The sequence below is a fragment of the Octopus bimaculoides genome, chromosome 3 (genome assembly GCF_046866305.1).
Source record: "Octopus bimaculoides isolate indiv1 chromosome 3, ASM4686630v1, whole genome shotgun sequence".
NCBI lineage: Eukaryota > Metazoa > Mollusca > Cephalopoda > Octopoda > Octopodidae > Octopus > Octopus bimaculoides.
In genome coordinates, this window is record NC_142930.1 from 46,574,325 (window position 1) to 46,594,878 (window position 20,554).

The following is a 20,554-nucleotide window of genomic DNA, read 5'->3' on the forward strand; positions in this document are numbered from 1 at the left end:
AGTCTGATTTGGCAGAGTTTCTACAGCTGGATGCCCTTCCTAACGCCAACCACTCAGAGAGTGTAGTGGGTGCTTTTACGTGTCACCCGCACGAAAACGGCTACGCTCGAAATGGTGTCTTTTATGTGCCACCCGCACAAGCCAGTCCAGGGGCACTGGCAACGATCTCGCTCGAAAATCCTACAGGAGCCAGTCAGGCGGTACTGGCAACGGCCACGCTCAAAATGGTGCATCTCATGTGCCACCCGCACAAGAACCAGTCCAGGGGCACTGGCAACGATCTTACTTGGCTTGCCGGGTCTTCTCACGCACAGCACATTTCCAAAGGTCTCGGTCAGTAGTCATCGCCTCGGTGAGGCCCAATGTACGAAGGTCTTGCCTCACCACCTCAGCCCAGGTCTTCCTGGGCCTACCTCTTCCACGGGTTCCCTCAACTGTTAGGGTGTGGCACTTTTTCACGCAGCTATCCTCCTCCATTCTCACCACATGTCCATACCAGCGCAATCGTCTCTCTTGCACGCCACAACTGATGCTTCTAATGTTCAGCTTTTCTCTCAAGATACTTACACTCTGACGGGTATTCACATTGACATTACACATCCAACGGAGCATACTGGCTTCATTCCTTGCGAGCTTACGTATGTCCTCAGCAGTTACAGCCCATGTTTCACTGCCATGTAGCATGGTTGTTCGTACGCATGCGTCATACAGTCTGCCTTTTACTCTGAGTGAGAGTCCCTTTGTCGCCAGCAGGGGTAAGAGCTCTCTAAACTTTGCCCAGGCTATTCTTATTCTAGCAGCTACACTTTCAGCGCACCCACCCCCACTACTAACTTGGTCGCCCAGATAGCGGAAGCTATCGACTATCTTTTATATTAACATGCTACAGAATACTGTGCCCTTTTCTGTCTCTTCTGTCATTACTAGAATAGTTCCCAGCACTTTGAATTAGTAAACTTTGACTACTTTCACTGAAGGCCATCTGATACACCAGCCACTTGACTTCTTGTCTTTTCTGATATGTCGCATTCCCAAAACTTATACTAAATATTTTTCTCAATTTTCCCTCTTCAGAATTGCAACTCACTGGACCTCTTGGCTCAAACTTTCTCTACAAGTATCAAACAACAAAAGGTTATGCTAAAAATCAATCATATAGTGGGAATATTCAGCAATTGTCCGCTGTCACAATTCAGTAGAATATTGCCCATATGACCAACAAAATCTGACCAACCACAGCTTTACATCAAATAGGCTCTAACGACAATCTTTTCTTTTGGCACATTTCCTTCTGAACCTATCAACCAGTATAAATTCAGTATATTGTAACTACTAGACAGAGTTTTAAGATGCAGAAGAAAGAGCATTGACAAACACTGAAGGAGTTGGCCAACAGAGATGGTGGACAGCAGTTGACAACACAAAGGCAATGAACTGTCAGATGACGAATGACATTATAAGTTAGTGGCTGGCAAACAACTAACAACACTTTATCTGTTGTTACAACTACACCAAGAACAAACGCTCTCTGAATGTTTTGTCATTTCTTGTAACAACAACATTTGTTTTTGTGTACAAAATCAATAATATTTTGTTTATCATGTGGGCAATATTCTAGCAAATTGCAACATCTGGCGATTGCTGAACATTTCCATTACAATCCTATTGACATCATCATATAGGAATTGAATTGTCCATACTTCCTTGTACTTTGTAATTAAAAAACAAGAAAGCAATGTACTTAGTAGACTTGAAATTAAAATTTCAAGATATTTTATTATCTATTTATAAATGTTTAGTTTCTTTTCTTTGCTTTGTTTTTCAAAGTTAAACTTTTTAAATATAGGGAAAACAACAAAGAAAATAAATTCAGATTATTTACCATGTGACTGAACATTAGAAAGATATGATGGTCTACTTGGTGTTGAGTTCCTGGAAGAAAACAGAATAACCAAGGTCTTCAGATTGCTCAAGTTATAAAGCAAAGATAAGAGAAAAAACAACTGATTCAAAAATAGTTTTGATAAAATTCAGTGACTATTGAAGTGAAGTACAATTGTAGCTGTGAAAAAGAGATGTTGTGTGTGTTTGATAGTATATGAAGGGCAGTGTGCATGGTCTTTGAAGACCATCCAGACTGATGACATTAATGCAGTTGATGTTCCGTCTAGACATCTGTAAGTCAATGTTTGAAGGAAAAATGTGTCAAGGAAGAGAATTCTAGAAGTTTGCAGATGTGGGAGAAAATGTTTAGAAAACTGTTTAGTATGGAGTTTCAGGCCAGTGAAACACAAGGAGAGGCTGGTATACTGGTTGGATCTGAGAAAAGGTGACATATAGTGTGATATGCAAAAGAAGAAGCCATTATTGTAGTAGTGATAAAAATAGAAACAGTATGTATGTGAATTAGTGGTTACAATCTGTTCATATAAGTGAGTTTTGCCCATCATTTTCCTTTTACTTGCTGGCTGTGCAGGAAGGGTCAGTGACTTTTAGTAGGACCTCCTTAGACTGATGAAAGTGAGGCCACTAATGTTCCTCTTGAACCATTATAAGTCAACACCTATGGGAGAGATGTGAACAGAGAGAATTTCAGAGGACTGACGTTCTGTCAAGGAAAGATTAGGTATAGTGATTAGTGTGAAACCTCGAGGTGAGGCCAAAACCAAATCCAACCAAATCCAAGGAGCAAAAGGCCATTACAGTAGCTGTATAAAAGGGAGAGAGAGGTGACAGAATTTCAGTTGGTTGACATTATCTTTGATGTATGTAACCTAAGATACTTGTTTGTGCAACAGCAATACCATTCAAAATAATCTGAACAATACTTTAATATAAATCACTCTTAAGCTTAGAAGAAAGTCAGCAACTGATTGAGAATAAAGAATTTTCTGAATCTGAAAGTAACCCTACCCTTTGGTATGTAGTTTTGATGACAGTACCTATGTGAGGTCATCATAAAAGACTACCCAGCATTTGTAGAGAGTTTGAGGATTTTAATAGTGGATTAAACAGAAAATGTGGAGTGTGAAAGAGTTTCTTTTATATGTGCCGTGATTGTATCTTGATATTATTGAAGCAGACTAAATTTTCATAATACCATCTACATATGTGTATATATATGCATGCAGTTAATAGTTAGTTCATTGTTAACCCTTTAGCATTCATATTTCTCTGTCAAATGTAATGCTTATTTATTTATATTGATACAAATTAATCATGCATTACCTTGTAGCTTTGAGATTTCAATGACATGATTGTTTATTTTTAGAATAATATTGTAAGGGAAGCGTGAGAGGTTGGATCTGGCCAGTTTGAAGATAAAGCAGGTAGATTATTCTGATTGGATATGGCTTGTTTACATGCTAAAGGGTAAATGTACCGAAGGAAAAGTGTGAAAGACAAGACCAAACTTTGGGATACACCAGAGTTGATGATGAGAAGGTGAAAATGAACTCCAGCAAGGCAGATTGCAATAAAGCAATGTGACAAGAATCTTTTGATCTAAGAGATTGAGACAAGTGAAGTTCATATGAGGTGGTATCAAAATGTTCCCAGACTAGTTATGTTTATTAAAAAATAACTTATTTACCTAAGTTTTAATATCATTTCCTTTGAAATAGTCACCTTGTGCAGCAATACACCGGTCCCAGCATTCCTGCCACTTTTGAAATTTGGCCTGGAAGCCATTTTCCGTAAGTGAGTCAAGGACCTCCTGTGATTTGCTCTGGATCTCAACAATGCTGTTACTCGTGAGTGAGGAGAACTTGGTGACAGGGTGCAGTGTCATGATGAAGAATCCAGTTCTTCACACTCCACAAATCCAGTCACTTTTGCCAAATGTCCTCCCTCAAATGCTTCAAAGCTTCACAGTAGAACTCTCAATTGACAGTCTGGCCCTGAGGGATGAATTCTCAATACACAATACCACATTTCCAGGTGTGACATCCATGGTGGATCTTCCAGATCGCTCATTATCTTTCAGGGAGGTTCTTCCGCTTTTGAAGTGCCTGTCCATGACAAAATCACAGACTACAGCATATACATGATCACAAAAACACAAATTTCACAACTTGCAAAGTAAAGACAGCAATGTCATTCAGCACACTGTCTCATGAAGGTCACCACTAGCTCTCACTGTACAAGCAGCTGTGTGCTGCCACCTGTTGGTGCACTCTAGAACTAGTCTGGGAACTTTTTGATACCACCTCATAGTTTGGCAATCTGGCAATTCTTTATGTATATGTAGAAGTATGGCGATTGAAGATGATTGGAGAATAGTTCAACTGAAATATTGCTTAGATAGTTAAAATGTAGACAGAAACTCAGAGTCACTGCTAGCGTATTCTTAAGGTGAACTTAAATATAAAAGACTACAGTTATGTGAAGTCAAATCCAACTTTTTACTTATTAACAGTAATTTTAAAAGTATCATCTTACCTACTCCCAGCATTTAAACCCTGAAAATATAAAACAAAAACATTTGAGATGATTTTAAGAAATAGTAATGAAATCAATGAAGTCCTTAAACTATTTTTCTATGATAGATTTCATCAGATGTTACTGTTTAGTCTCAAGTTGGCTCTGATTGAGTAAACTTCTTCATCAAAAAGGCATTCCAGCAATGATCACCCTGATTTGTCTTTTTCTTTTTTTCCAAGCGTCATGCATCTAGTGTTACACGAAGTCTTAATATCATTTTTAAGAAGGTAGGATATGCTTTAAGGGGAATTTGGCTGCCATTTCTAGCAGGCTAAATGACCATGTAAGTTTCCTTTCTTGTCTTTCTTTAATAAAAGTAATAGTATATTGATGAGTTGAAAGCCAAAATTCTATCAATGATCCTTCATATATAAATATATTATACACCACAGGGTGTACAAATTAAACATCTATAAGAATAAATGCAAAAGTGGATGTCAATGTGTTAGTGTGTCACACTTTTTCAACTTTACTCCTCCGACCCCATTTCTCACTATTCAATGACACTTCTAGCTGTATCAAGTTATTTAACCATAACACGTGCTTCGTAACGTTCGATACTGAAATATGTATTGAAATCTCACTCTCTCATACAATATTACCTCTCATAACACTCTACCATAAAGATGTTGGAAACTTAGTATTTTTTCAGATATTAATAAAATTTGTCAGACCTATATTCATGCCATTGGCACTATGGAAACTTAGCACACTCTGACTGCATGAAAATAGATTCGACTAATTTTATTATTACCTTCAAAAATACTAATTCTAATCTCTAAAAAAGTTTCTTTCTTAATCCTAACATTTTGAAAAAAATCTGTCTCTAAATATTATAATTGTATTGTCATATTATAACTGTATCAATATTATAACTTATATCATCAATGTCATCATCAACGTTTAACGTCCGCTTTCCATGCTAGCATGGGTTGGACGATTTGACTGAGGACTGGTGAACCAGATGGCAACACCAGGCTCCAATCTGATTTGGCAGAGTTTCTACAGCTGGATGCCCTTCCTAACGCCAACCACTCCAAGAGTGTAGTGGGTGCTTTTACGTGCCACCGGCACAAAGGCCAGTCAGAAGGTACTGGCAACGGCCACGCTCGAAATGCTGTATTTTACGTGCCATCTGCACAGGAGCCTGAAAATCTGGCAGCAAATATAAATTAATTCTGTATCAGAATATATACTTCTTCTTCATCATCATCATCATCACCATGGTCATCATCATTATTATTTAGCATCCGTTTTCCATGCTGGCATAGATTAGATGGTTTGAGTGGAACTGGTAAGCCAGAGAGCTGTACTAGGTTCCAGTCTGGTTTGCTTTGGTTTCTAAGGCTGGGTGCCTTTCTTAATGCCAATCACTTCAAGAGTGTAGTGGGTGCCTCTTACATGTCACCAGCACAGGTGCCTTTTACATATCACTGGCACTGGCCACAACTATGATTTCACTTGGCTTGACGTGTCTTCTCAACCCTTAAATAATTTTGATGTCAGACTACCAAAGGATTATGATTTTGATGTAGTCAGGACTTATTCAGCCTCAGTGCAGTCATAACAACAATACCAACAATAATAACAACAAGGAATAAATAAAGAAATGATAATGATAATATCAGATGACATTTTCAACATATCAAAATGCTCTTCTTTTATCTGCTACATTATCAGTAAAGTTCTGTGGTTCTCAACTATATAACATTTTGTTGTTAAAATTTATCAGCAATGAATGGTTGTACTTGTACAGTACACAAAATAATTTAGCAATTTTTTCTATACAATTCCTAATAATGTTTAATTATAAAAATATATGATTTTTTTAATCATTGAATGGCTACGAAGATCCATCTGAGTAAAATAGGAATCAAAGGAGTCCATAAGTAAAAAATGGTTGAGAAACAGATATGGAACATAGTAACAGTTACCTTTTCTGAGATTAACCGCTTCAAATAAAGATTTTCTTCCTTTAGTTTGCTGATCTCCCTGAAATGGATTTACCATATATAAGAATATTTTCATGATTTATAGAATATTTTCTACACTTCACTCACAAACACGTTACAATCACCAGCATACTAATGTACTGTATCTCTTTCCTCATACAACATCATACTAAATAGTTCACCCCAAAAGTTATCCACAGAACTAAACCCCACTGGAACATTTTCCCTGCCTATGTTTTCCTTGCAAATATAAATCTGCAGAAATTAAGCTGCATTGATATTATCAGTCTGAGACAAAGGACTGTTTTTTCATCTTCAAATTAAAATTTTGTTTTGAATAGTAATAAATAGGAGACTGACATTTAAACAAGACCAGAATCAGTTAGTAAATAGCAGAAATATTGATTGATAGATATAAGGAGATGAATGTTGTGTGATTATATATTGTAGCAAATATGATGAACCCTTTCACTTGCAACCCATTTCAAACTATCTTCTTAATCCTTTGTAATCAACCAACATGAAACAGACCTTTTGATTTCATATAACCAACATGAGAAAGACCATTTTGTCTCATCTTACCAACCAACATGATTAGCCTTATAGTCACATGTGACTAATTTACATAAAAATGTTCCCTTAGTCTTTGGCAAATAACCCTTACAAAATCGACCCCTTAGTCTCATGTTACCAACCCACAGGAGAGTGATTCCCTTGCCTCACCTAGCTAAACTCATATGAAATACACTGCTTAGTCTCATGTTACTAACACAAATTAGAGATAAGTTTAAACAAGATGGAACTTTTCAGAATGTCTACAAGAAATGTTCCAGAAGACTGCAGACATTGATGAACTCCACAAAACAATAAAGGGTTCCAAAAATGTGTTGCTAGAAATCTTTGCTATAAATTACGAGACAGAAATTTCAAAATTAAGTGTCCATTGCATTAAAATGTTATATTCTAAGAATAGTCCGTGCTCCCAATGAAGATGATCCGGACCAAAGAGTGGAGATTTGTGAGTGGTACTTGGCAAGATGTGTAGAAGATGCACACTTTCCAACAAAATTTGTTGGAGTGATGAGGTTATACTTAAATTAAATACCTCAGTTAACTTCCACAATTGCACTTACTGTGGACCTGAAAATCTGCATTTTACAGAGGAATATCATCTTAATTTACCAAGATCCACAGTATCATCAAAAGCATTAATTAGACCATTCTCATAACATCATGTTGCTTGAATTTGCTATAAAAAATTACACATTACTACTCAATCTTCTTGGCTGCAGTGCATTTTAGATGTAGAACAGATTGACATTTTGGAGCCAATCTCTCTCCAACCTGACTCGCAAACAGGTTCCACTCTTCCTTTACAGTTTAGTGGTTAGAACAGAAGAGAACATCATCTAATTGTACAAATAATTGCTACAAAAAAATAAATTTGTGAAGACTATTTCATTCATTCATTCATTCAATTATTGTTGTCATTGTCATCATCATTTAACGTCTGTCTTCCTTGTTGGCATGGTTTGGACAACTTGACAGGAGCTGGCAAGCCAGAGTACTGCACCAAGTTCCACTGTCTGTTTTGGCATGGTTTTACAGCTGGATGTCCTTCCTAATACCATAAAATGGACATAAAATATTAAAAGAAAAGGGAAGAACTCTGTACATTATGAAAATGTTTCTAAAAGAGTCAGTGTTACATACTTTTGAAGTTCTTGCCTCACTTGAAGAGCTTGATTGATTTGTTTGATGTAAGCATTTTGTTTGTTCACCTAGCAAAAAAAAGAAAGAAAAGATTCCATCAATTAATGGTCTGTTTATAGTAACTACACATCAATATAGTATTTTTGTTTACATCAAGACTTATATAATGTTAAATTTTGTTATCTTTGAGGTGAAGTCAGTTGAAATAACATATTGAGAGATAGGTGTCAAATATACTTTTGAAGGTGACACTCAGACTTATCCCTTCCTCTTCTCAATCATATAAAATGACTTGCACAGAAGCCAACAGAGAGCATGACTGCACAATCTGCAAGAAACACCAGCAAATCTCCTTTAAATAACAACCTATCATCTTAAAAAGACTGATACATTAGACAGACTGTGTCCAAATATGAGAGAGAAATGTTACCTTTGATCATAAAACCGCTTGATGAGAGTTGATTGTGCAGAATAATATGAACAACTTTTCTCTTCTAAATATAGCATCAGACAATATATTTTCCTACTGAAACATAGCTGTTAGGTTAACAGGCTAGACTACTGAGGAGACTAAAAGTTTAAATCTTGCTAAGTTATTGTGGTATATCCATCAACAGAATCTTTCAACTCATCCTTCAAAGTTGAATGGTTAGCAGTAAGGACATATATCTCTAAATCTACTTGCTTAAAAAATGTCAGTTTCTAAAAAGCGTATGGCTATTGCCAATAGAAAAATAAGGGTGTGAAATAGTGAGAACACAAAGAGAGCCAGAAAATCTTGGTTCTTTTCATTTATAAAGCTAAAAAGGTGAAATAGCCTAGAAGGGTAGGTATTTGAGGAGACACAGCTGGCATCTCATAATTCAAGACATGACATTTAATTCTAAATCTCAGTTAACCATGTTGTCCACTCTGCACTATGAAATTAGGATGAAAAATTAGGGTTGGCTCAAAACCCAGGGGACTCTAGATGACATTTACATTTTCAGTTTTGAGATCATCATCATCATCATCGTCGTCGTTTAACGTCTGCTTTCCATGCTAGCATGGGTTGGACGATTTGACTGAGGACTGGTGAAACCGGATGGCAACACCAGGCTCCAATCCAATTTGGCAGAGTTTCTACAGCTGGATGCCCTTCCTAACGCCAACCACTCAGAGAGTGTAGTGGGTGCTTTTACGTGTCACCTGCACGAAAACGGCCATGCTCGAAATGGTGTCTTTTATGTGCCAGATGTAGGTGTAAAATGTAGGGATAAAATCTGTAATCCAATGACACTGCCAGGTTAGAAACAATTAGACCATAGGAATGTTTGTAAAATAATTTGTTAACTTAAATTGTAGTGATAAGTGAAGAATGTAATTTTTCAGTTCCTTACCTTTCATATCAGATAAACTGGTAAATCTATGAAAGCACAGCAAATCTGATGCTATATGATGTTGCTAGATATGACATTAATGAATATAATTTCTACATGGTTCAATAACATTTCTAATTGCTACAAATCCAGTCCTTCTCTAGCAGTGAGCAAATCTATGGACACAGATCTTCAATTTTGAGATAACACAGTAAACCAAAAAAAATGCAAGTGATATCAAATTAATAAATTTATTGCTATAGAAATAACAATAGAATTCTTTTTGTCTAAGTAATAAAAGAATTAACAAAAATATTAATGATTTCTGAAAATGGTAGAAGGCCACAGCATTTGGGGATAGAGAATAGTCAATTATACCAAAACCAGTTATTAACTGAAATTTATTTTATTAACCTTAGAACGATGAAAGGCAAAGTCAACCATAGCAGGATTTGAACTCAGAACAAAATACCACAAGGTATTTTGTCTGGTGCTCTACTGATTATGTCATTCACTTCCCTTTAATAAGAATAACATCAACATTAATAATAACAATAATATTAAAAGAAGAAAATGAAAATTCTGAATGGAAAAAATTACTTGCCTTATCTCTTAAATAGTTCATAAATCTTCGTCTGTGATTTTTCTGAAATTCAAAGACCTACAAAATAGTTTTTACATATGATACACTATAACATCAGCTTTTACTTCTATTTTCTACTTAGCATTTTTTTTTTAGCAAAATTAAACTATGTTAAAAACCAGATAAGTATATTGATCAAATATTGTAAGAATTATATAGAATATTCCATGTGGAATATGAAGAAATCAATAATAGTAATTACAAGAACCTGAGAAATTACCTGTATCAGTTGTCTGTTTTGTTTCTTTATCAGTTCAAATGGATCTCCGAAAAATATCTCAACATCAGGTTTCATCTGAAAAGCCATGACAAATAAGCAATGATTGTGAGCACAAACTTACCACCAAAAGATTTATACTATATTTATACAGCAACAAATGTAAATTACAGACATGACAGCTGTATACTAGTTTGTATCTAGAAGTGGGTGGTTTTACAAGTTACATTTTCAGTTTTGAGTTTTCTTCTCACTGAATAAGAATACTAGTAAGTTAATTTCTTTGACGTACTAGTATCTATTTTGCTAAACTGAACTAAACAGAGAAGTATTTCTTACTCAATTTAAAGCTATGGAGTTTAATCTCAAGCAGCTATGCACCAGTAATAATTCTTTCAATCATAGTCACTCTTTAAAGATCTGAGGTATCACTAGACATTCTTCGAATTCATGATTGATGTCAAATGCAAGACATCTAAAAGATGATAAAAATGTTTCAAAAATAAAAAAATGTTTCAAAAATTAAAAAAATGTTTCAAAAACCAGTTAGGTCATTAGGCTAGAGTTTAGTCCAGTTACAATGGCGTGTAAGTAGCCAAGAGTATAATACCCACCCTTTAAATAGAATGCCAATCTGTTGCAGTGTTAACCCCTAGTTACTACTGGTATTTATTTGCAGGTGAGTGGATGAGAGTGACATGAAATGAAGTGACTTACTCAAGAACACAATGTGTTACCTGGTCTAGGAAGTGAAACCATAATTAAGACCATAAGTCCAAAACATTAACCATGAGGTTATGCACCTTCACAGTATCCAATACCAAATGAATGTCATGTAGATATGTAAAAATATGACAGCTGAAGTTTACTGAAGAATATACTAATTGCATCAGTGTGAATAAACATCAGAAATAACAAGATTAAACTTTTTATAAAAAAAACCAACTGCTTTTAGCCCACACTTATTTTTTATTTACATCATGTCCAATGAAATTAGTTGACTTCTTGCATCTATTAATTTAATGCCTTTAACCACCCTAAAATTAATTGTGTTTAAATCAGATTAATACTGGTTTCAAATTATGGTACAAGGCCATCTATTTCAAATCAACTTCAATGTTCAAGTAGTATTTATTTTATTGACCCTGAAAGGATGAAAGGCAAAGTTGATCTTGGCAGAATTTGAACTCAAAAAATAAAGATAGATGAAATATCACTAGGTGCAGGAGTGGCTGTGTGGTAAATAGCTTGCTTACCAGCCACATGGTTCCGGGTTCAGTCCCACTGCGTGGCACCTTGGGCAAGTGTCTTCTACTATAGCCTCGGGCCGACCAAAGCCTTCTGAGTGGATTTGGTAGACAGAAACTGAAAGAAGCCCATCGTATATATGTATATATGTATATGTTTGTGTGTCTGTGTTTGTCCCCCTAGCATTGTTTGACAACTGATGCTGGTGTGTTTATGTTCCCGTCACTTAGCGGTTCGGCAAAAGAGACCGATAGAATAAGTACTAGGCTTACAAAGAAAAAGTCCCAGGGTCGATTTGCTCGACTAAAGGTGGTGCACCAGCATGGCCGCAGTCAAATGACTGAAACAAGTAAAACAGTAAAAGAGTAAGCATTTTGTCCAGCATGCTAATGATTTTACAAGCTCACCACCTTTACACAGATTAATATTTATACAAAGAATAGTGCCTGCCTCATTTCTCCTCAGATTTTCTACATGTAGTGCATATGTGTCACTTCCAAGCAGCATCATATTTCTGATGTATATTTCTTAGTTTGCTTTTAGAATAACGGGAGAAACTTTTGTTACCATCTGGGTAACAGCTCTCTGAACTTCTTTCATCTCTCCTTTTTTTTCTGACATTAATGTTTTCCCACAGTCACTGCCAACACTAATTAGATCACCTAGATAACAGAAACTTTCAATTACATCTCTTGAATTATCAAAGCAGCTCCTTAATAATGTCATTCCATGAGAGGCTCTATTGATAACTGTTCTTGTACATCTAAAGTTCTGTCAGCCTGCCAGAGAGCCCACTGTACCTTGTTTATAAACCTTGCTTGCACTGAGTACACATTATTGAGTTCCAACATTCTCTTTTCCTTCATACAAAGCAAAGCCAATTTTTAGAGGGAAGAGGGATTTGTGCTTTCTCTTACTAAGAAGCACTTTAGTTCTTGTCATGATAACCATTAGATATTTCAGTTCATGTTTCTACATTTCAAACATCTGTTTTAACTCCTTGACAAATCCTACTAAAGATTATATATAGACAAGCATCTATACTTATGAAGCACTAAATATTGGGGCAGCTTTGAAAACTTTGTCTTTTTATAGGATATCATAGTATCATCACATAGGGAATCTTCAAAGTAATGACTATAGCCAAACTTACATATTGGGTTTGCAACTAAGTTCCTGCCATTTTTTTAAATTTTGGAATTTATTGCGTTTTTAAATTTTGGAATCTATTTTTTCGAGAATTCTAGTTTTGAATCATTTTGGAATCTATTTTGTTTTTTTCTAGTTAATTTTAGTTAATTTTTGTTTATTTTCAGATCATTAAAATGGAATGTCAAGTTAAGAAAAACGAGGATTTTCGACACTTTCATCTTTTTGCTTTTAATCAAGGTTCTAAGGCCGCAAAAGCTGCTCGCGACATTTGTGCTGTGTATGGAGAGGGTGCCATAGCTGAAAGAACCACTTGTGATTGGTATGCCAATTTCAAAAATGGAAATTTTGACCTCAAAGATGCACCTTGTTCTGGCCGTCCAGTTGAGTTCAATGAAGAGCGGTTAAACCAAATTTTGCATGAAAATTCTCGTCAAACGACAAGGGAACTGGCAGAGAAAATTGAATGCTCTCACACTGCTATAGAGAAGCATCTTCACACACATGATTGAGAAGTGCTACCACACCCACCGTACTCTCCTGATTTGGCACCAATGGATTTCCACCTCTTTCGAACTCTTTCAAATGTTATGCACAAAGTTTCGTCCAGTACTGATGCAGAATTGAGAGCTTGGTTGGATCAATTTTTCAAGTCGAAATTGAGTATCTTGTTGAACGTTGGGAAGAAGTTGTAAACAAGGGTGAATACATTATTGATTAATTAGTTGATATTCTTTATTAAGCCTTTTAAAAAATTTAAATTTAAAAAAACTTAGTTGCCAACCCAATACATGAAACCTTGAAAAGAGGTGGGTTGTAACATATTGTTAATATTTATACCTTTGGCAGAAATATTCATCATCATCGTTTAACATCTGCTTTCCATGCTGGCATGGGTTGGACGGTTTGACTGGGGACTGGTGAGCAAGATGGCTGCACCAGGCTCCAGTCTGATCTGGCAGAGTTTCTACAGCTGGATGCCCTTCCTAACACCAACCACTCCGAGAGTGTAGTGGGTACTTTTACGTGCCACTAGTACGAGGGCTAGTACAGTGGCACTGGCAACATCCTCGCTCGAACGTTGTTTTTCATGTACCACCGGCACAAGTGCCAGTAACGATCACGCTCGAATGGTGCTTTTTATGTGCCACCAGCAGAGGGGCCAGTTAGCGGCCCTGGCAACAATCATGCTCGGATGGTGCTCTTAGCGCTCCACTAGCACGGATGCCAGTCATGCGGCACTGTCATCGATTTTGATTTCGATTTCACTTGCCTCAACAGGTCTTCGCAAGCAGAGTTTAGTGTCCAATGAAAGAAAGGTATGCCTAATAAGATGAAATGACTTCAGTTAAGAACAAAAACTGTTTTGTGGGCTTGGTTTACTGGGAATTTACTCTCTCTCTCTCTCTCTCTCTCCTTCTTAAAACAATTGCATAATTTATTTTGAATTATATACAAAAATATAAACATATTTAACTAAGAAGGAAAACAGTGCTGAAAATTGTAATTTCATTCAAACCTTTCCTGTTAATAGAATACTGTTGCACACTGCTTTGCACATTTTGCAGTTTTCTCTTGTCCCTGTAAAGAATAAAAAAGAATGTGCAAAACTCCTAAGTTACAATATATATATATATCATCATCATCATCATCATCATCGTTTAACGTCCGCTTTCCATGCTAGCATGGGTTGGACGATTTGACTGAGGACTGGTGAAACCGGATGGCAACACCAGGCTCCAGTCTGATTTGGCAGAGTTTCTACAGCTGGATGCCCTTCCTAACGCCAACCACTCAGAGAGTGTAGTGGGTGCTTTTACGTGTCACCCGCACGAAAACGGCCACGCTCGAAATGGTGTCTTTTATGTGCCACCCGCACAAGCCAGTCCAGGGGCACTGGCAACGATCTCGCTCGAAAATCCTACAGGAGCCAGTCAGGCGGTACTGGCAACGGCCACGCTCAAAATGGTGCATCTCATGTGCCACCCGCACAAGAACCAGTCCAGGGGCACTGGCAACGATCTTACTTGGCTTGCCGGGTCTTCTCACGCACAGCCCATTTCCAAAGGTCTCGGTCCGTAGTCATCGCCTCGGTGAGGCCCAATGTACGAAGGTCTTGCCTCACCACCTCAGCCCAGGTCTTCCTGGGCCTACCTCTTCCACGGGTTCCCTCAACTGTTAGGGTGTGGCACTTTTTCACGCAGCTATCCTCCTCCATTCTCACCACATGTCCATACCAGCGCAATCGTCTCTCTTGCACGCCACAACTGATGCTTCTAATGTTCAGCTTTTCTCTCAAGATACTTACACTCTGACGGGTATTCACATTGACATTACACATATATATATATATATATATATATACATACATGTGTGTGTGTGTGTGTGTGTGCACGCATATTTATTTAAAGAAATATATTTATCATTTTAATATGACAAATAATTCAAATCTCGGAGTTACTTTTCTAAATTAGAAAAGTAATATTTAATATAAACAAACTTGTTATAAGCTATTTTTAGATCAGTATACTTCAAGTGTAGACTGGGTTCCTTTATGTTTTGGTGATAAAAATACAATAAGCACATACAAGATCAAGATGTTGAGCTGCAGAGAAACAGAATATCAATTTTTGAGAGCCACAGTGGCTTGTTGATTAAGGGTTTATTCCAATTACATGGTATAAATTCAATGAGAAGTAGTTCCCTTGAATAGATGAGAATAGTATATTGCAGGTTTATTTCAATGAGATAATTTGAGAAAATTAGAGTTAATAAAAATGCAATAAATTTGATAAGTCTAGCTACACATATTTCCAAGTTAATTTACTTAGAAATGAAGTCTGCATATCTGTATCACAGATATGTCGGCTGTGAACCTGTAACCAAATCATTTCCAAAGTTTTTATTCATTTTTTAAGCCGTTGTTATTTTTAAATTACATTTAAATAAAAAAAAAAAAATCTAAATGATGATGGTTCTTGTACAAAAACCACAAAGCTGCTTACCTTCATTTAAACACTTCTCACAGTAAATATGCCCACAGCTGGTGAGAGAAAATTTAATACCATTGCCAGGCTGGTTGAAACATAGGTTGCAGTGAAGCCAATCTACCATTCTATGTTACTTACTCAGAATTGGAGAACTTATAACTGAAAAATATATCAGAAAAAATAAAATATTTGAAATGTCAGTAGGACTCAAAATGTATTCATATATTGAACTACCCGGAAAAATATATAAAGCAAAAATGAATATGCAGGGTGCATAAGGTATTTGAGGACATACCTTTTTGGGGTCATTGCTGCAGTTTTTGCTAACTTTATATAATCTTTGTTTCACAAAATAATAATGACAGACTCTCAGCTTACTCAAGAAATGAAGAGGCATGCTGTTATCATGGCTATTAATGCTGGTCATGGTGACTTGGAAATATCTTGATTTTTAAAAGTTACTAAATCTTTTGTCTACAAAGTTTGTAAGGAGTAAGAAACTAAAGATGGAAACATATCACTCGTATCAAAGCATAAAAAAAACATTCTAAATGCTCCAAAATCATCAGAACACATGAATGTATCCAGCAAATTCAACAGACCATTGATTACAATCCCAGAAAATCTATGAGGTCAATTGCAAAATATCTCCATGTGTCAGAAGGAACAATCAGAAATGTTGTCCATGAAAACATCAGATATAAGTCTTTTATGATGAGGAAAGGTCAATTTATATCAGAAAAAGCTACAGAAAATTGCTATATCAGATCTAAAAGGCTTTTAGACAAACTGAAAAATCCAGTAGATTTGATTTGGTTTTTCTCAGATGAGAAAAACTTCAACCAAGATCAAAAAGTTAACAGAAGATGGTTATATGCAGATTCTTCTGAAGTTCCAAGAGTTATGTATACAAAATTTCCTGCAACTGTCATGGTTTTAGGGGTTCTCAGCAAGGCCACCTACATTGAGGTCCTGGAAGCAGTTATTAAGCCCTGAATAGACAGTGTATGCAATGGAATATCATATGTGCTTCAGCAAGACTGCACTATCTTGCATGGCTCAAGTAACACAGAAATGGATGATTGAAAATTTCTCATGATCACATAATCCCTAGCATTTGGCCTCCTAATTCCCCAGATCTCAATCCACTGGACTAATATGTGTTGAGTGTCAATGAACACACCCATAACACCAAAGATTCTTTGAAAGCCACCATAGTCAGAGTAATATCCAAAATGAACCAGGACCACTTGATTTGAGCATGTGGATGATTTAGATCTCATATAGAAGCAGTTATTGAAGTTGAGGAAATGGAGGTTTATTTTTATCCTCATAGCATTTTTTTGATAATAAACTTATTATTAGTTATTATATATCTGTTTTTTAATAAACATAAATCTACCTTCAGATAACTTATGCACCCTGTATATGTACATGTGTGTGTGTTTTGGCTCCATTAACACAGGAATTAACCTTTAGCTATTAAGATTTGTGCACTTGTATTTTTTTTATGCAAACACTTAAAGGAGTTCAATCTACACGACTTATATGCAGAGAACTAATGTATACAAATGTATCTATCAATCTATTATTATTAACACTATTACATCACTGGATACTGGGTTTAGCGGTGCATTTCTGGCAATCATATCTGTTAATTGTTCTCTGGGATTTTCTTGGATTGAAGTTAGGACCTTCTAGGGTAAGGAAAAACGTTTATTTTAATGCTAGAATATGAAGGCAGCACATTCTATAATATAAAACAAACTTTAGTTGACATTGAATTCATAAAAATTTATAGTCAAATCCATAAGAGTTTGTGATAATCTATTTATTTAAAAAAAAAAAAAAGGAATTCACATATGTAACATTTCATTCTATATGGTTTGATCAAAATAAGTCTTAAGGTAGAAAATGGGAAATTTAGTGGGGAAAGTGCTGGACAATAAACTTAAATGATTGTCTCTAAGTTATCGAAGTACAGCTCTGATCAAACAACCCTGTGACTGAAGAAGACACTCAAGCCCCTAATAATCCGTCTTTTTTTTTTTTTTTATCTATTTATTGTATCTTGGACTATATTATTAAATGTATCCTTCCTTTTCTAATGGCGCGTAAAGTATAATCTGAAAAGCTGTCTGCTATTTCTGAACAAATCTTAACAGTAATTATCACGTCAGACTTAACGCCTTGTAACATTTAGTTATGGCCCTTGATGTCCACGTTGTAATCCTCGAAGATCAACTTTGAATACAACCTTTTGGGGATTTGATATAAAATACCAGTCGGTTAATATTCTTATAATGTATCCAAGACGTTAATGTAATTACAATGGAAGAAGACTACATAGAAGCTTCCCCATCAGCACGTATATTATTGTTTTACATTTAGCTGTTATGACGGAACGAAGTAATGAATGCAAAAGACATTCAATACCAAGTGCGCTTTGATGTTGACATGGCATCGGTATTTAGTATAAAAGATGAAGACGTAGCATATTTAGTAAACCAAATGAGTGGTTTTTTTCACAACAGTAATTAATATTAGTTTCAAAATTTTGGGCACAAGACCAGCAATTTCGGAGGTGGGAGTAAGTCAATTACATTAATCCCCAGTACTCTACTGGTACTTATTTTATCGACTCCGAAAAATGAAAGGCAAAGTTGACCTCGTCGTAATCTGAAATCAGAATGTGAAGACAGACGATTCTGTCAGTTCGTTGCCATACAACAACAATTAATATTCCAGAAGTTATCGACTTACATGTTTTTAATTTATATTAGCCCTTGTGGCCAATAAAACCAGAATTAATTATTATTATTATTGGCATAAAAGCAAAGCTGTGACATTCATAAAAGACATACATTAATGGTCACAATTCTAAAGAGAAAACTGTTCTCTGAAATTCATATTTTATTAGTTACTTAGCTTTTTAGTTTGTTACCACGGTTTAAGCATTTCTTTTTGGAGCTGTTCAACTCCAGATCAGCTCTGATCCAACATATTCAAGCCACAACCAGTCTTTTTGTAAGCTCAGTGTATTTAGCACTACATTATCCAATATTGCTTCCTTTCCGAATGCAGTAGGGTGATTTGAGAAAGATCTGGTTTCTATTCCAAGCAGATCGAACAATCGCATTAGGTAAACAGAGTAGGAAGGAAGGATGGTAAACTGACTGATCAAATATATATTACGGTATTTGTGATAGCAGTAAGTATTAACATACATCTTGGAATATCAACAATCTTATACACACAATGTTTGATTGTGGTTAAAGTGGAATATCAAACATGAAGGTTGTGAAAAATACAACCCACAAGAATAGAATAAGTAGGTAGCTTTCACAAAATGTCAAAGTCTTCGTCTGTTCATTGAATTCTTTTGTGGAGACGACCCATAAGGAACAATCAAGTGGGACTCCATTTCAAAACAAATTGGTCGGTTGCAAAGGATAAAATAACGTTGGTCTTTAAGTAAATGAAGGGAAAAGATCAAGGATGAAAATTGACTGAAACTAGGGAAGGTTTATGATATACAATTAATTTCTTCATTTACGAATAAGATTTTTTTACAAAATTGTCTTCAAATATCGCAAAACTTACATTTTGATGATTTTTGTGAATGACTAACATTTCAGTAATAATAATGAATATGAATAAAGTTCACCTCGAAATCATAGAGTGTATATCATTGCTTTTATCAATCAAGTAGGTTGTTTATCCATAAAACTGTTCGGAAGACAATCCTAACATCAATAAGGAAAATTAAATTATTGGAAGATGTGGGTGCCTGCAAATATTGTCGTATGTTCGTGTACGAGTGTTCCGGCATTATCCGGTAACGATCGGTAAATTCCGACAATCTGGTATTGGTGGGCTGTGGACGGTAGAATTAAACTCAGTATGGTTGGAAGTTATTTTATTCGACCAAGAGGAAAGTAAAAAGCAAAGTTCAAGAAATAGAATAGATTTGTCATAAGGAGAAGAGAATTCTAAAGTTTTTGACAGAGTTTTTAGGCAGAGAAAATGAAAGGCAAATTCGATACCGCTATGATTCGAACTGAATCTGGTATTGTTCATTTTTTTGTTGTTTATCTCCAGATTAACCATTACCCAATAGATCAAAGACGCTCCACTCGTGACTATCGCGTATTGTTCCAGACGTTATGTGTCTAGGATAACATTAATTAATGTTATTCTTTTTTTGACACGGTAGAGTTTGATTTCAGAAGAATTATTTCTGTCACATCATAAAATTACTTGATGGAGGGGATAAACCTATAGTTTGAGGCTTCTGAAAAAAGTTCGACATTATGAATGTAGAGAAATCATGTGATGAAATGAAGTTCTTGGCTATGAATGCTATTTGGCAAAACATGGCCAGATGGCTTTCGTGCTTTTGCAGGCTTACCACCTGCAAAAGAGCTTACATCAAGTTGAACAAGATATTGTAACACTGATAAATGATATAGGGTTTGAAAAGTAGATGATGTGGTTGAGTTGCTTGGGTAAGTTCGACTAATAAGGTACTGATGCAGGGCAAGAAGGGGATGTAGAATCTGCACCATATCAATTGATCGAAAAGAATATGGCAAAAGATTTGACACGTATAGAGAAAGGTCTACAAGTTTTCATTGATAACGATTCCAATAGTAAATGCAACATAAAAATTACAAGAAGAATTAATATTCAGCTCAGTTCCCACACTGAACTGTATAAAGAGATGGTGCACCGTAAATGTCAAGTAACTCTGGATAAGTTCTTCACCTCTGCGACAGATACTGATGATAATCTGCTAGCAG

General features: G+C 35.8%; 1 protein-coding gene across 4 annotated transcripts in view; it reads right to left on the reverse strand.

Annotated features, from left to right (window-relative positions):
• The window catches only part of LOC106870142 (putative E3 SUMO-protein ligase RNF212), a 29,908-nt gene extending 10,319 nt beyond the window's left edge, over positions 1-19,589 (reverse strand). For 3 of the 4 annotated variants that reach the window (XM_089348921.1, XM_014916134.3, XM_089348920.1), the window contains exons 1-9: positions 19,420-19,566; positions 15,768-15,911; positions 14,282-14,343; positions 10,369-10,443; positions 10,110-10,166; positions 8,148-8,215; positions 6,417-6,474; positions 4,441-4,460; positions 1,883-1,932 (exon numbers count right to left, since the gene is read on the reverse strand). In XM_089348921.1, the coding sequence (XP_089205047.1) occupies positions 1,883-1,932; positions 4,441-4,460; positions 6,417-6,474; positions 8,148-8,215; positions 10,110-10,166; positions 10,369-10,443; positions 14,282-14,343; positions 15,768-15,876 (499 nt within the window). In that variant the 5' untranslated portion in view covers positions 15,877-15,911; positions 19,420-19,566. Of the gene's footprint in view, positions 1-1,882; positions 1,933-4,440; positions 4,461-6,416; positions 6,475-8,147; positions 8,216-10,109; positions 10,167-10,368; positions 10,444-14,281; positions 14,344-15,767; positions 15,912-19,355 lie in introns of all 4 variants that reach the window. The other variant, XM_014916135.3, reaches the window with a different exon arrangement.
• Positions 19,590-20,554: the final 965 nt, after the last annotated feature.